The following is a 15,206-nucleotide window of genomic DNA, read 5'->3' as shown; positions in this document are numbered from 1 at the left end:
TTTATGAGATCATCAAAAGAACTGCATGGTTAGTTCACATTTGGAAATTCAGTTTGCATGTCTGCACCGCTCTTGCCTAAAAGTATCATGAAGCCTCATCACAGTTGCAAACTACAAGCAACGAAACTAGAAGCAAAAACCAAATACCAGTGTAAAAAATTTAATCTTGGATCAATAAAACAAGCGTACAGTCCATGCAAATGAATCAAGTGCTTATGATATAGGTCTATAAAGGTATATGACAATATTTCTACCCTCTTCTATCCACCAATGCGAATATGAGATATATTCTTTGAACATACTTACAAATTTATACATTATTACACATTGCATGAACACATTGCATTTATACTCAAAGTATATCTATACATCGTTGGTCCATACTCCATAATACCATGCATCAATCAAATGACGAATAACTATAGCCAGTCGTTAGTGAACATCGGTGTAGATAAACGGTTCACAATCAAATCCAGGAATGGTGCAAAGTATAGAAATTCATTATATATATAATAATTATTACATTAAAAATCAATGCGCAAATTCTATTCTAGTAAATGGTGTGATATTATTATATACACCACAAAAGTGGCAACTTGAATGCGGTATTACATCTACAAGACTATAATAAAATGAAATTATGAAAACTCTGAAACTGTTGCCAAGGACGAGCAAACCGTTAGTGGCAGCTATTCCACAATGCTTTTAGTTTCCATCCAGAACTTTTAGGCAAATGGTAAACGCCTGTTTTGGTTGCTGAAAATAATAAACGTAAAGCTGTATGAAATAGTAAACGTATGTGATGCCCATTCACATATCAATTAATATAAACTTTATTATAGGCATGAAGGCTCTTTCAGCTTTTCACATATGCATGCATGCTTTGTGCATGCATGTTGTTCCAGTGGTTTTATGTTGCATGTCATGTAATGCTTTTGTATGCTAGGAGTTACTATCGCATGCAAGCAATCTAATTATGGCCAGGTTAGACGGCACAATTTTTCCCCAGATTCGTCAGCGAGTCGGCAAAACGTGGAACCAGAACAAATTTTTAATCTTACCACAGGCACAGAGAATTATAAGGTGAATACTGCAGCTCCAAGTAGTTATCCTATGGCTACGCTTTATGTTGGAGATTTCTCTTTACAAACAATCTAAAACGGCTGCAATCAAGAGCCAAGAGACTCGAACGAAATTCAAGCATTTTTCCCTTTTTCTAGCCTTTTTTACGCCAGAGTTCTATTCTTATATTTCAACACATATGTATACAAACACATTTTTCGTACCTCCCCATTTTTCACCATTTCCAATAATTTTCTGTTTATCAGTTGCAGGTTCACTTTCATCATTATCACTATCTTTAATTTCAACAACTGCACAGTCGGATAGTGTGCTCTTCGATTGTTCCCACTGGTCATGCGATATTGAATACCATTTGCCCTTGTTTGGTATATACTTCATGTAACTAATCATGTTGTTACCAACACCATACACCATTTTATTGGCGTGATCAATACCAATGATACTGATGACCTGCACATCCACAGCTAAAATTAACAAGTTAACGTATTACACATCTCTTTGTCGGTCATTTCTTCTGAGTCATTACAGCAAGCCAACAAATATTGTTGGAATGATAAAGGACACACAATACCTCGCCAGGTTCCACCCTTATCACCTGTCCAAAAGCAGCTTGGTCTGTTTCTAAAAGGAACAAAAAAATAATAGTACCAATCTAAGAGTGTTGTGGGCCAAATCAGTATAAGACATGAAACTTCCTAAGTTATCTTAAGATCAGATATTTTCGAATTATTTTTCGAAATATATAATTGTAAAATGAACGTTTATACCTTTGTGACGAGACCGAGCAAATGTAAACAGCTGAACTTGAGTTATCAACTAAAAAACCTCGTCGGTAAAATTCTAAAAAAATTCAAACACATTTTAGATGAATACCAAGTTGAATAATAATTTATATGGCGGATGCATGTTTTGTGGAACCAAGTATCTAAAGTCAAGCTTAAGAACACTACGGTTTTCATGCTCCAAATCCACTAAAAACAGTAGAAAATGAGGTATCTGAATTGATGAGAGTTCAGAGGAAATGCACTATATCGCTTGAGATTCAGTATTGTTATCTTACCAGTAACCGCGTTTGCAGGGGTTTGAATAGGCTGCTCTGTAAACATAAAACGTACACTGTTTAGAGTTGGAACATCATGAACTAGGCCATCCTTCGCTGGAAACATTTTAATATTTTGGCCGTATAATAAATCTTTATAATAGAAAAATTACCTGGAACTTTAAATTGAACAGACATTGGCACCAGGGGCTCATAATAACTTTTCCCCTTGTTGTTCTGATACGTGAGAGAAACTGGTGTCACAGCATAATTCGTACCACTTTTCTTCAATGTTTTTTCAGAATCCAATGATACAGAAAAAGATACAGTTGGACGTTCTCCAAATTCTAACTTGCTCAACTAGAAAATATGCATGATTTAAAATTTCTACATAGTATTCGTGTATGATTGCATTGCTCATCAAACAACGATTTAAAAACCAAGTTGTATTAAACTCTATATATTTGTTGTTATCCCTTATAAAATTAAGATTGATTTTAAGTTCGAGAAAAAAACTTACCGAAAACACGACATTGTTTCCTGACTTGATGATTTTCAACTGATGTTTGTTTTCGTGGACCTGGAGATACTTTGTATAAACTGGTAACATCCATATTACTTGAATTTGATACGCATGTGCGTCTGAGTTGTCTTTATAGGAAATTGTGAAGTTGTATTCCACAACGGAACTAACAATGAAAATGACAGATTTATTATTACTATATTATAGGTAAGCAAATTGAGCTTTTATATGGTAAAATGACTGCGCAACACGGCGAAATTTGCAGCTCAAATAGCAATCCAGATTCATCATGCAGATAGCAATAAAAAGAGCACAGTTAACTGTCAAAACAAATTTTAAATTTTACAGTATAGAGTATGAAAGAATTTTTGGTCTAAGTGCATGCAGACGATTTTTCAAAATATCAATTGCTGTGGTTAAAAAACATAAATCCATTACCCTTGAACCAGACTGCCACTAGCATTAGTGTATGATTGGATAAGCAAACTTGGTTGACGACCCAGAGCAATGTTTGTGATGAATGTCATTTGACTGATCCAAATCATCTGCTCGCTTCCCTTTACTCCAACACCAATCTTATAATTAGATCGATTTTTAACGTGTTCATTTTCCTCCAAAACAACTTTGAATTTTAGAGTCACTGTATTATCCTCGTTGGAAGAGAGCGCATTTTCGTCAACAGCCTTATTTGAAATCTGTCCAAGATCGATCTCTCCTCTGTCATAGTATGTTGTGTTTCTGGAAGTGGAATTGAAGGTTGGTTCGGAATTAGAAAAAGCCGGAGCCACCTGAATGTTTGTGCCAACTGATTTAGTTTTAAATGACTCGTCAGGTACAAAACGCATGATGGCTGAACTGTTTGCAACAGGAAGAATAACCTAAAATTTAAAAAGAAATCATTTAACATCACGTATTATGTTCTAAATCCACCAGTCAAGACAGTTTATAGTCTAAATACTAGAACGACTAAATTACCTAAAATTACAGATGGTTTTTCTAATAAAATTACTAAATTGCTTCTAAGTATTTGCTGTATTTTAAAAACAGTAAATTGTACAGTAAATTGCTGTATAGGTAATTGATGAATGAGATGCGCGCTGTACTCACATAGAATTTTCCTTTTAATACCATCTTATTGAGTAAAATGGTGACAGTAATATCCACAGGCTGTCCAATGTTTACGAGTCTGTCAGGCGCGTTTGATGATAAATTAAACGATGGCACACCAGCGATGTAGCCTGGACTAGGTTTGTAAGTTCTGACCGGACGATCTACACCCCCGCTTGTCTGATACTCGATTCGAATCTCAACATTTAAATTAGCCAATGGTGTAACAGTGTTATTGACTTTCGCTATGATTATACCGTTAAAACTTGTTCCTGCAGATACAAAAAGTTGTAATTTCATTTTATAGAAAATATTGTAATTAATTTTTGAGGTGACCTTCTTCATTTAGATTACTGACGTTATCAGCAATAATTTTTAATGTGGGACTTGCATGTATGAGACAGTCACAAACAGTATTGTTATACAGGTGCTGTGTATTTTAAATGTGATTGGTTCATTCGTAGTCACGTGACTTTGAATAAATGCAATGTTCCCCGCCAGGGAAACAAGCGAAAAATTGTTGCCCGCTTCTTGTCATAACAAAGTGAAGTGTTTTTTTACATGAAATTGTTGTGTAACATGTATATTTTTGTTCATATATAACAAAACACTTAATGTACACTACCTCGGGAAATAGTGAGTTTGGTTTTCCCTCGAGTCTCAATGTTTCAAACATTCAGGCTCTTGGGAAAACAAAATTCACTATTTCCTTCGGGAGCATACATTAAGTGTATAACATTTAGCGTTGACTTCCCGCCCTCCCAAATGACAAAAAGGGAAACGCCCTGGGAACTAGCCTTGACTAGAATGACTAACCAATCAAATTACCTCGTACATGATCGAAACTAAAACTTTTATCAAACAATTTTTAAAATTAAAATCGTTCAGAAACAAGATTGATATTTGGTAATATACAAAGAGGTGCTATACTCCTTTGTTTTTCTCAAATTTGGGTTGGTAAGAAAAACATACCATATATGGAAAAAATCATTTTGACACCGGATATATAACAAAGACATTTAGATACTAACCTAGTGAAAATGCACCAGATAACGTGTACTTCCGAATTTTTTTTTGAGTTCCTGCTTCAACAGACGTCGTTGCGGCATTAAAACTCGTCAGGCCAGTGATAGCCACAAAATCAAGGGATGGAGAAAAACAAAACAAAATTTTTACATTTTGTGCATTTTCATATGAGCCATTTTCCGAATGCTGGACGCTCCAAGAAAAATCAAGTTGGTCGTCAATATAATAACGGGTGGGATTTGTGTTATTCATCGCTTTGATTTTAGCGTATAAGTATGGTTCACTCTAAAATAGAAAAGAAACAAGGATGTTTCATCACATATACAACTGCTTTTCTCAGTTGAAGATTGAAGTATCATTAAAATGCAATTAGCAATAGCAATGTGCACTTTATATGTGGACTCCTTTAATTTATTGCAAAACAGAATAAAGTATTTTATAATATAACATTTATAGTACGCGCGTGCTGATGTAATGAGAATTTGTAATTGAATCGAATTATAATATTTATACAAAAAAATTTTATTGAGGTATATTATAAAAGAAATAGAAAACATTTTCCGTGTTTCTATACAGTTATAGAAACACGCGTGGGAGTTTGGGAGAACGAGAAATAATCAATGGGGAAAGGAGCCCGTAGGGCGAGTTTCAGTTCCACGTTATTTCGAGTGAGTCCTCCCATTGGCGTCGCCAGCATCAATAAGTGGGGGAGGGGGAAATATTCATATTCCTCCACCTATAGTCATAAAGTAGCTAGTATAGTTGTACCTTTAAGAACGTGAGGGCATCTTGTCCCACCCAGAGCATTTCTTCTCCTGAATGTGCGCCCACACCAACCCAATGTATTGACGAGTTTTCAAGTAAATGATGATCGTATATTCTGACCGAGAATGAAAGTTTGATCGTGTTGACACTTTGATTCATGTTCAATACCTGCAAGATAAAGATATAGCAAAAAGTCTTACCAGTTTTTTAAGAGCTACTTCGAAACGAGGGAATGTTTTAAGATGAAATGATCATGGTACCTATATATACTCATTTTTTCAAACAAGCTCGTTTTTATCCACTTACGCATGTATCAGCTTACAGATGCTTACCTTGATTTTCCCAAAATCCAAAACAGCTCGACTTGTGATGTTATCCTCTACTGCAGTGTACATCATCGGTGATGGAGATTGATGTTCTGCTTGTACAGAGCTACTGATGCCATTAATCTTAACATTCTCAATACTCAAGAAACGGAAATCATTCACGATTGTCGTAATTTCAAAAACAAATGTAAAATTGAAGTAAGGCAAAGTTATGTTTACATTGTAATCCAAAGTTGTTTCAGCTCGGACCACTAAAAATATTTAGAAAAATTTGGTCAACACTCGTACCAATAGATAAATGTAATGTAGTTTGGATTATAAATTGCATGCATGGTTAATGTTGAAAGGTACTGAGTTATATCTTGATACTTCACAGGGCGTATAATTATAATAATGGTTTTGTGTCAAAATAGCGGTTGTTTTGGTAAAAAATTTACGATGATGTCACAACAGACGTGCATGTTGTGACGTCAGTTAACATGCATAATTATATCAAAAATAATTTATGATGACAGGCATTTAAGTCCTTTCGATGAAGTTATTACTAAAAGTTGCATGAGATATGAAAAAACGGCAAGAAAATAAATAGTTTTACCTCCTTGTTTGGTACGTGCTAGCTTGATTATGGGATACGTTGTGTAGAGTTCGCGGGAATTCTTTGGACCATACGTTACTGCCCCTGACGCTGTTGCATTCATAGTGAAAGCAACTTGGAGCAGCGCCAAAGGCTCCAAAGCTTCCCGAACAGTTGCGCTGAATTTAATTTCCATTTTTCCATCAGATGGCAGAGGATCTGAAATACTAAACTGTACTTTACCCTCGGACCAGATCATTGTGTTAGTGCTTTTAACAACATCAGAAATTTTTACTGAATACGTGTCAGAGAGATTAAGGTTCTCAGAAGTAAATTGCACTGTTATTGAGTTCAGTGCTTCTGGAGTGGCACTCGAATTTTGAGTCAGTAAAAGGCGATAATTCATTGTACATCCAGCAGGAAAGAATGTGTTATTCGTCTCAGCTTCAAACGTTATCTCGAGCTTGTCGTATGTCTAAAAGTAGAATTATTTAGTTGATTAAACTCTAAGAGACTATGCAATACATGGGATTTTCCTTTAGACTGGCTCAAGTCATTTCGCAGAAAAACCCGGCGGTAAAAATTACACCATGGACCCGATGCAGTAATACGCACAGAACCAAGTTGGCGAACATACACTCACATGGCTTCTGGCGCCCAGAGAAAACAATAAATTTTGGGGAACTTACCGTTACACTTCTGCGTGTTCGGTGATGAAGTGATCGGCGTACTCTCACAGCATCATCGTCAGTTGTCACAGTTATACCAACAATAGCCGAAGGTTTATCAATCTGGTTGTCTTCAACGGTGTTAAGATCTGCTTCATTTTCAGCCAGAATGGAGAGAGTAATTTGAGAATGATACTGATCAGATAGCTTCTTAGCCAAACTTATAACTCCAGTATCTGCGTTGATATTGAACAAACCATCTTCATTTCCCATGCTGATAGAATACTTGATTCGACCACAAGGACAATTCTTTTTATCAACACATGTCTCCAAATCTGCATCAAATGCCGAAACTTTGAGGATTTCATCACCAACATTTGCATTTTCCTTTATTTCAGAATCATAATATCTCTCTTTGAATTCTGGTTGACGGTTTCCTACGAAAGATAAATCAGCATTAATTTTGATAACCGAAATTTTTTCGCCTTTGAACAAGTCATGCATGCATTTTTATGCAATCGAGTGCGACGTGAAGACAATGCACGTTTTCCTTGAACTTGGCTGGGTATATTTATTACCGTAACCGGGAAATTGAATTAAGTTGCTTTCAGAAATGTTGTGGTAGATACCAAAGGCAAAGTTGTAAATGGCATGCATGTCTATAATGACTTTATATATAGTATATAGAAATTAGAAAAAGAATTAAATTAACTTACGGTATTTAGAGCATGTTTCACCGCTCCAGCAATCACGACAAATACATCCCTTTTGTTGATCACAAGCACCATGTTGACAGTTGATGTGTTTTATCCTGAAAGCATATTTAAGAGTCTAATTCACGCACGATTTCATTTGGAGAAGTAAAATTATAGAAAATTGTTTGATTTGGTATTTGGTGGGCTGGCTTGCCTTACACCGTTAAAACATGAAATACAAAGATGAGCGGTAATCATATATAACTGAATTCACCAAAATTCGCATTAATAATTAGACTACTAAAATGCAGTATGCAGTTGAAATGAAGGCAAAGAAAATACATACCAATATCAAATTCAATATACTTACTCGTTGCAATACATATCGCACTTATCGCAAACTTTATCTGCCGGTGAAATGAAAGCCATGAGCCGTCCATAGAGGCCCCCTCCGACTTCATTTTGACTGGCATAACGACAGTTACAATCCTCTATGCCACATTTGTACTTACGTTCAAATTTACATACTTTGCAAGCTGTACAAAAAGAACAATTTGATTTTCAGTATAAGATATACGGATATTGCATGGGACGACAAGAAATGTAATAATGCTGAGTATCACAGAACACTGCAAAATAATACTGATTCAAACAAGGAATAATTGAGAAAACTCAGAAAAGTAATCAATTATTGGGCCTGAGATAGGATTCACAACTTGCGGAAACGGTGCAATGCTTTGACCAATGACCAGTGAACAATATAAAGCGTGATAAGCATTTAGACTAAGGTGGTATTGCTGAAATAAATCAATTACAATTTTGTTGCACCACACCCGGTGAGCAATAATTACTATTTACTAGAGGGTTAATGGTCCTAATACCAAGTGAAAAAGATGAGTTTAAATCCAAGCAAGGAACATTGGAAAAGTTGAGAAAAATCAATAACTATCGATTGATCCCGTACCTGCTAGTGCACTGAGTGCGATTAGGGCTACATCAGGAATCTGACGAAAACTCTGATGACTTTGTCAACAGTTTGTTAATTAATTAACAGCCACAAATTTACTTGCTGCATGCAACGACTGCTGTATCCAATTTAGTAGTAATGTTTTCATGTATCGAAATACAAGTACTAGTGTGGAGGAGCCGAGAAGGAGTAGCGAGATAAACTTTTTTGGAGGCTGGACTGTCGAGTACAACTTAAAACTCAAGATAAACAAGTATGAACTATGAAAACTCAACTTAAAACTCAATATAAAAAGGTTTGTGAAAAATGGCACCACGCTATGTTATAGTTTATTTACTGAAACTAAAAATTGACCCACTTCTTTCTTTGTTCATAGCCTACAGTTTACGATCATTTAAAATATACATTTTGTAATCTCTATAGCTATATCTTCTCTGTAATAATTCTGGTTTATACGTCAATCATGAGAACTAATTTGTCGAGGAAATAAAATATTTATGATGTTGACATGATGTGCTAAAAGACTCCTATGTCTGGCAGCGAGATAATTGCATGCCGTTCGCTTTGCATTATAAAAAGTTGGCACGTCACGTTTCCCACCTGTGCCACTGCATGAGTATATGCATGCATGCATGGGTATATATATATATTTCTTCCTGCATTAACCTCGCGACTGACGCGAGGCAAATTGAAAAACAACAATAAAATCCCTCACGTTAAAATATCTCATCAATTAACTTTGTCACAAGAATGTTTTTCTTTGCTTTCCAACCCTTCTTTTCAATAGCACTCTATAAATTATTTGCTTTCCAACCGTTCTTTTCAAACAGCACTCTATTAACTAAGTTTACATTATATACGATTACATATACTACGTCTTCAATGCCACACATTGTTAAGTTATTGTATAGCAAAAGCCCCGGTTATCTCGCGCAGGCCGTACTCTCGTTTGAACCGAAAACCGAAACGGACAATTTCAGGTCACATCCAAACTCTTCCAACATATAATTTTCAACATGTTGTACTCCTGTGCGCGTCGAAAGTTGGGGGGGGAAGGTTGTTGCTTGATAAGTGAAATTCAGAAATTTTGAATATCCGAAAATGATTTCTCATCTCGGCCGCTTAAAGTGAAGCGAAAAGAAACATAACTTAATCGAGGAAGGGTAGCGGGACGGAGAAAAACCTAATAATTAAGGTGTGACGTTAAAACGGATGTCACTCTGATTAGTTGAATTTTCTTCTAGAATTGTTTTTGCTCAGTTCATGCAGTTGTTATACATCCAAAATGTGAAGTTGTTTTAAGATGGCACCTTTCAATCGTGTATTTACAGCTGCGCACTAAATATCGAGGAACTATTTGAATACAAATGACGTGATCGAATTTTCACAATCCAACAAAGTAACGTTCCGTTTACTTATAGTGGTAAAAGAACTGCTCCGAGATATCGTAGAGGCATATATATGGTTCGATTCCCGGCCTGTCGGAGGACGCGAGGCCAAGGCCAAGTTGTGTTTTCGCCGTGTTGCCGGTTTTGGTCTTAATAATCATATAAATGTTTTAGCTTCATTCTCCCGAAACACCATACATCAACATTTAATTTATGTTCGAATACGCAAAGTGCAAAAACTTTATCAATCCTATATATCGGAGAGCGCTGGCTAAAATGCTGCTTAACCGAAAACCTAATATTTATATACGACATCTGCTAGTAGCTATATGTATATATATATGAGTAGTACTATATTCTCAGTACGTGATAATAATCATAAAGTGAGAATTCATATCTTGAACATTTATATTCAAGTAGGTATCATTTCATTTGACATGAACATATTTATAGATAAATATATAAGTTTGACTTTTTGCTATACGTAATAATTTTTACGATGAGTCCGAGATATCAGCTCAGTCGGACGTCGCTCGGGCATTGCAAAATTTTCTAAATATATAGCATATATTTTAGTTCTCCGATGCGGACTCCGGAGAAACGTTTCAATTCGTTTTAGTTTTTTGATAATCAGAATATATTACAGAAAAAGAAATCGAGTCGGGAGTAAAACATCAAAGGATGGCAAAAGTAGAACGTGTCTACACAAAATGCGCCATGGCAACCAACGAAGGTTTTCGTTGCCGCACTAAATTTATGATTTTACTTACAGGCAAAGTCAATTCCTTTAGATACAAGAATTAACGAAATCAGCAGCAAACCAATGTGACTTGTCATGTTAGAAACAAGAGGCACAAGGCGGATGAATTCCAAAAGTTTAACACTAGCTCAGAATGTATATTGCTCTTGTAAAGCAAAAAAACGATTGGAATAAAACATTTTCCACCTGCTGTAATTATAGGCATTAATTGAACAGCACCGACCATATGATTGGTCAAAAATTGGAATTCATAATTCACTGTCAACATGAAGTAGCGGTAAATGGCAGGTCTTAAATGGTTCACGCTGGCAAGAAAAAACTAATAATCCGTAAAACTAATGATTTATACTACCAAACATTTTGAGAATCCGCGAAGCATGGAAATTGCACTGAATAGTTCATATAGTTAGGAACATGCATATCTGTATCTAGATATATGAACCTTATATAGATGTATTTTTAGATCGTCCTTCAGGCTTCACTAGCTATATAGATTTTGTCAGTTTCATCGTAAGGCTACAGAAACTGGTGCGAAAAGCCATTATTTATAAGTAAAAGATCGTCAAAAAATACGGCGCATGCAGAAATTGATGCTAACTATTCTTTTTCAGGGAAATTTTTTCACTAACCAACCGCATTTATACTGACCGACTGCATACTTCATTGCTTCCTCAGAAAAGATTTACTTGTCTATAGTGTGAACAAAGTTACGCTATATAGTTGGACTGTATTAATTATTTACACACTTGTAATATATTGCCAAGGACAAGGTGTGTTGTGAATGTATATTAATATAACATTACAAGTCATTGGATGAAAACTGGGCCAAGATGTTCTATAAAACTTATTTTGTTGTACCGAGTCGCGTGTTAACACGGCAAACAACAACTATAAAGAAAGTAATATACTACAAAACAAATGCATGCGGTATATTCATTATGAACCGCCTCGTTTTCATTACACTAGGGCGATTTAGCACGAGAACGTTTTGACATGAAAATGGCGAATAAATGGCGTGATGCGCCCAAATATGGACATGCCACGCCATTTACGCGTCGTCTTCGACGTTAACGTATTCATGCTAAATCTCCCTAGTCACTGAATTTATTGGCGCGCACGGATAAACCGCGGTACCCAATCTTATCCGGGTATTTATAAAGTGAATGTGCGACTTTTCATATACTCATAAAAAGTACTAAAGATAATAATAAGACTAAAACCACTTGGTCTTTTGGTGTTTATTTTTTATTTCCTCAAAGTACAAAGTACAGTTAGTAAATTCTATGGCACTGCATGGTCCTTCATTTTGTTTCGTAGGTATACCATGCAAATTCCACACTGTTTGTCTGCAATTTAAATCCTAGTTAACTCAGAAAATCGATTCGGTTAAACTGTGGTCCGAAGTAGAAAACAGTTTTGTGACTTTTGTGTCGGTCATTGGCATTGTATAGGCCAACGTATAGTTTGCATGCGCACACTGGACTAATTATTTCTCGTTCTCCCAAACTCCAACGCGTGTTCTAGGCTGTATACATAGAAACACGGAAAATGTTTTCTATTTCTTAAGGATTGCTATACATACCACATACGTACGGTGCTGGGCAAACTATCAGTCTCCAGAGTGCGAGTTTCCGGAAAATTCGCATGCATACCTTTTTGAGGGTTCATCTCTCATTGTGTCCTAATTTAATAATGTGGTTGCGTTGGCAAATAACATCTTGCAGATGTTATGAAATGTTCTAGAAAAAAATCTGTTTGAACAACTGTAAAAACCTAGTTGTAACTTCAGAGTTATAGCGTTGAGTATAATGAATCGATATTAATCAAAATCACGCTATTGACATTGTATCGAAACTCATCATTGAAAAAGCATTTCCGGCAAGTATAGTATATTTACTCAACCGAAAACGAAAATTATACTATGGTATCCACTCAGTATTTTGACCAAGCTTTAGCTGTTGTTATAACACATAAATCAAAATAACAACGTGAATTTAAAACATCGACATCAGGTAATCGAATTTTTGGTTCGGATTTGTATACTGATGAAAAGAAACCGTATAGTTTAGGTCTAACAAGTATTATCAGTTGAAATTATTAATACAAAATCAAAGAATTTTATCAATATAATGCATAATAGAAACGCTGGAATATCAGTCATTCCAATATTCACTTAGCGGTGTTCTAGACTTCTAGTTCAAAATTGGGCGGAGACTGAGTGACAAACATACAAACAAGTTATTCGGTTGTTAAAATGCAGAAATGCAGCAACAGGTGCGGTCAAATATGAACTTATATTGGCTTTGTCATTCCGACTGATCATCATCGCTGACTCAAATTCACAATTTAGTTCTCAGTTGAATGAAACCGGAAACAATTTTAACCGTTCAACAATCTTCCCTCCATTACTCATGTACTGGGTGAAACTAAAAAAAACGCAACGCTTAAATATTCATGAATGTTCGACCTTTGTTATCGTGAAGATTTAGTGGTTTCGTTTTTTTATATACACCCAGTATATACCAATTATTTTCAGACAGCTAGTGTATATGAGAATAGTTAATTAATATAAATAAGAGTATACTGGGGTTATCAGCTCTATAAGTTAAACAATGGGATGTGTCACGTTCGTTATAAAATGTCATCAAAATTCAAACACTATACAGACAAGGTACATTTACCCAGCGCGGAGTTAGGATAAAACTGTTTTTAAAACATCTTTCTCTTCAGAATTAAATCTATCTGGAAAGGTGATATCAAATGTTAAAAAGAGGTCGCCAACTCCACCGTGTTCAGGACGTGGTAATCCTTCTCCTTGAAACGTTTTGGTGAACTTTGGTTTGATAACTCTTCCCCCAGAACAGAAATGAAGCTTTCTTCCCCCCGATAAAGTAGGTATTTCATAGGTCGTATCTCCTATTAAAGCCTGGCGTAAATTTATCTTGATTGTATATATGAGATTATTGTCTAAATCTCGCTGGTAAAACTCGTGCGGCGATCTTTTAGGATGAACACAATATCTGCTGGTATCACTCCTTTTCTCTCGTCTCCTTCTTCTGGAAACGTAATCGTGGTTCCCTCTTTCGACCCAGGTTTTACATCAATTTCTAAAATCTTTTCTACTTTTCTTGATGTAATTTGATCATGGTTTAGCACTAATTTAGTAATTTTCATTTTTTTTGTACATCCCGATTTAATTTCTTCCAAAGTAAGGTGCATGTTTTTATAAATGGGAGGATCTTTTATTCTTTGACGCTTGAGCGGCAACGCTGATTTAGAGGCTGAATCTTCGGTGCTAGCTTTTCGCTTTCCAACCTTCATTCTCAAGTCTATAAGATCATCAATAAGGTCGGTCTTTCTATGACAGGCCTTGGCAAAAACTTCAGTGAATATATTTTTAGCCATATCGTTGTCGATGTTCGATGAAAAGGAAAAGGCTGTACTATAATTCATTGCGGAACGATCAAACTCTTGTCTTCTGAACTCATTGCTTAGCACAAGGTATGCTTCGGTTATTTCGTTAAATTTAATTGCTGCTCCAGGATGGCTGTTTCTATCAGGATGATATTTCAATGCCAATTTACGATACGTCTTCTTGATTTCTTCGACAGATGCTTGCCGTGAAATATTAAGCACCTTATAATAGTCAATAGCCATAATTTAGAGGTATATTCCAAACTAATCTATACAGATATAAATATTTACACTGTTGCTATCAGTGTGACTGCTTCTCTCGGTTTAATGCTGAAACTTACATAAATTTCTTTATGTGGGTACGATTTTGTGTCAATAGAAATATCGAGAAACTTTCCGTATAAGGTATAACTTTCCATATTTGGAAGATGTTGAAACTATTGTCAGACAGCAGGGAAAAGCCAACTTCTTGTGGCAAATTCAAACGGAAATCTAGAAAATTCGAAAGGGAAGTTGTTTGATTAAGCTGCTGTAAATAACACGATTTATATTACGTTAGTATAATCTCATCCGAACAATGAGGAAAAAATACTTAGAAGCTAGGTCTATATTTATAGTCTTAATCAAAGCGTTTAGAGCTTGACGATAATGCTATTATTAAATGGATGAATAGGTTCTTAGGGCTTTCTATGCGAATTGTTCATTCAAAACTCGTCTAACATATTTTTATACTTTTTTCTCTTCATGGAACCTATGGAAGTAATGGAACCTATAGAATATTCAAAATAACGCGGTCTCGAATGATCGAACCAACCACCAAAATTAATTTTAATCAGATAGCTCCGCGATTGTGGTATGCAAGAGATTATAA

The 15,206-nt window shown here is 35.5% G+C and overlaps 2 protein-coding genes across 2 annotated transcripts; both read right to left on the bottom strand.

Moving 5' to 3' along the window:
* Positions 1-151: 151 nt before the first annotated feature.
* On the bottom strand, positions 152-11,074 carry LOC114528690. Its single transcript, XM_028550370.1, has 17 exons — positions 10,932-11,074; positions 8,177-8,342; positions 7,828-7,922; positions 7,133-7,548; positions 6,465-6,918; positions 5,876-6,120; positions 5,547-5,711; positions 4,784-5,063; positions 3,753-4,024; positions 3,084-3,523; positions 2,643-2,811; positions 2,296-2,482; positions 2,144-2,179; positions 1,851-1,923; positions 1,655-1,704; positions 1,287-1,547; positions 152-756 (listed from the first exon to the last, which is right to left on the bottom strand). The coding sequence occupies exons 1-17, from the start codon at positions 10,996-10,998 to the stop codon at positions 680-682; spliced, it is 3,453 nt and encodes a 1,150-aa protein (XP_028406171.1). The 5' UTR covers positions 10,999-11,074; the 3' UTR covers positions 152-679.
* Positions 11,075-13,888: 2,814 nt separating this feature from the next.
* On the bottom strand, positions 13,889-14,795 carry LOC114531167 (dnaJ homolog subfamily B member 1-like). The gene has a single exon (XM_028552823.1). The coding sequence runs from the start codon at positions 14,576-14,578 to the stop codon at positions 13,889-13,891; it is 690 nt and encodes a 229-aa protein (XP_028408624.1). The 5' UTR covers positions 14,579-14,795.
* Between the last annotated feature and the right edge of the window lie 411 nt (positions 14,796-15,206).

This window comes from Dendronephthya gigantea, unplaced genomic scaffold, assembly GCF_004324835.1.
Source record: "Dendronephthya gigantea isolate DGI-Jeju-01 unplaced genomic scaffold, DenGig_1.0 000001F, whole genome shotgun sequence".
Classification (NCBI taxonomy): domain Eukaryota; kingdom Metazoa; phylum Cnidaria; class Anthozoa; order Malacalcyonacea; family Nephtheidae; genus Dendronephthya; species Dendronephthya gigantea.
Note: the sequence above shows the minus strand (reverse complement) of the source record. Positions and strands in the feature narration are given on the sequence as shown.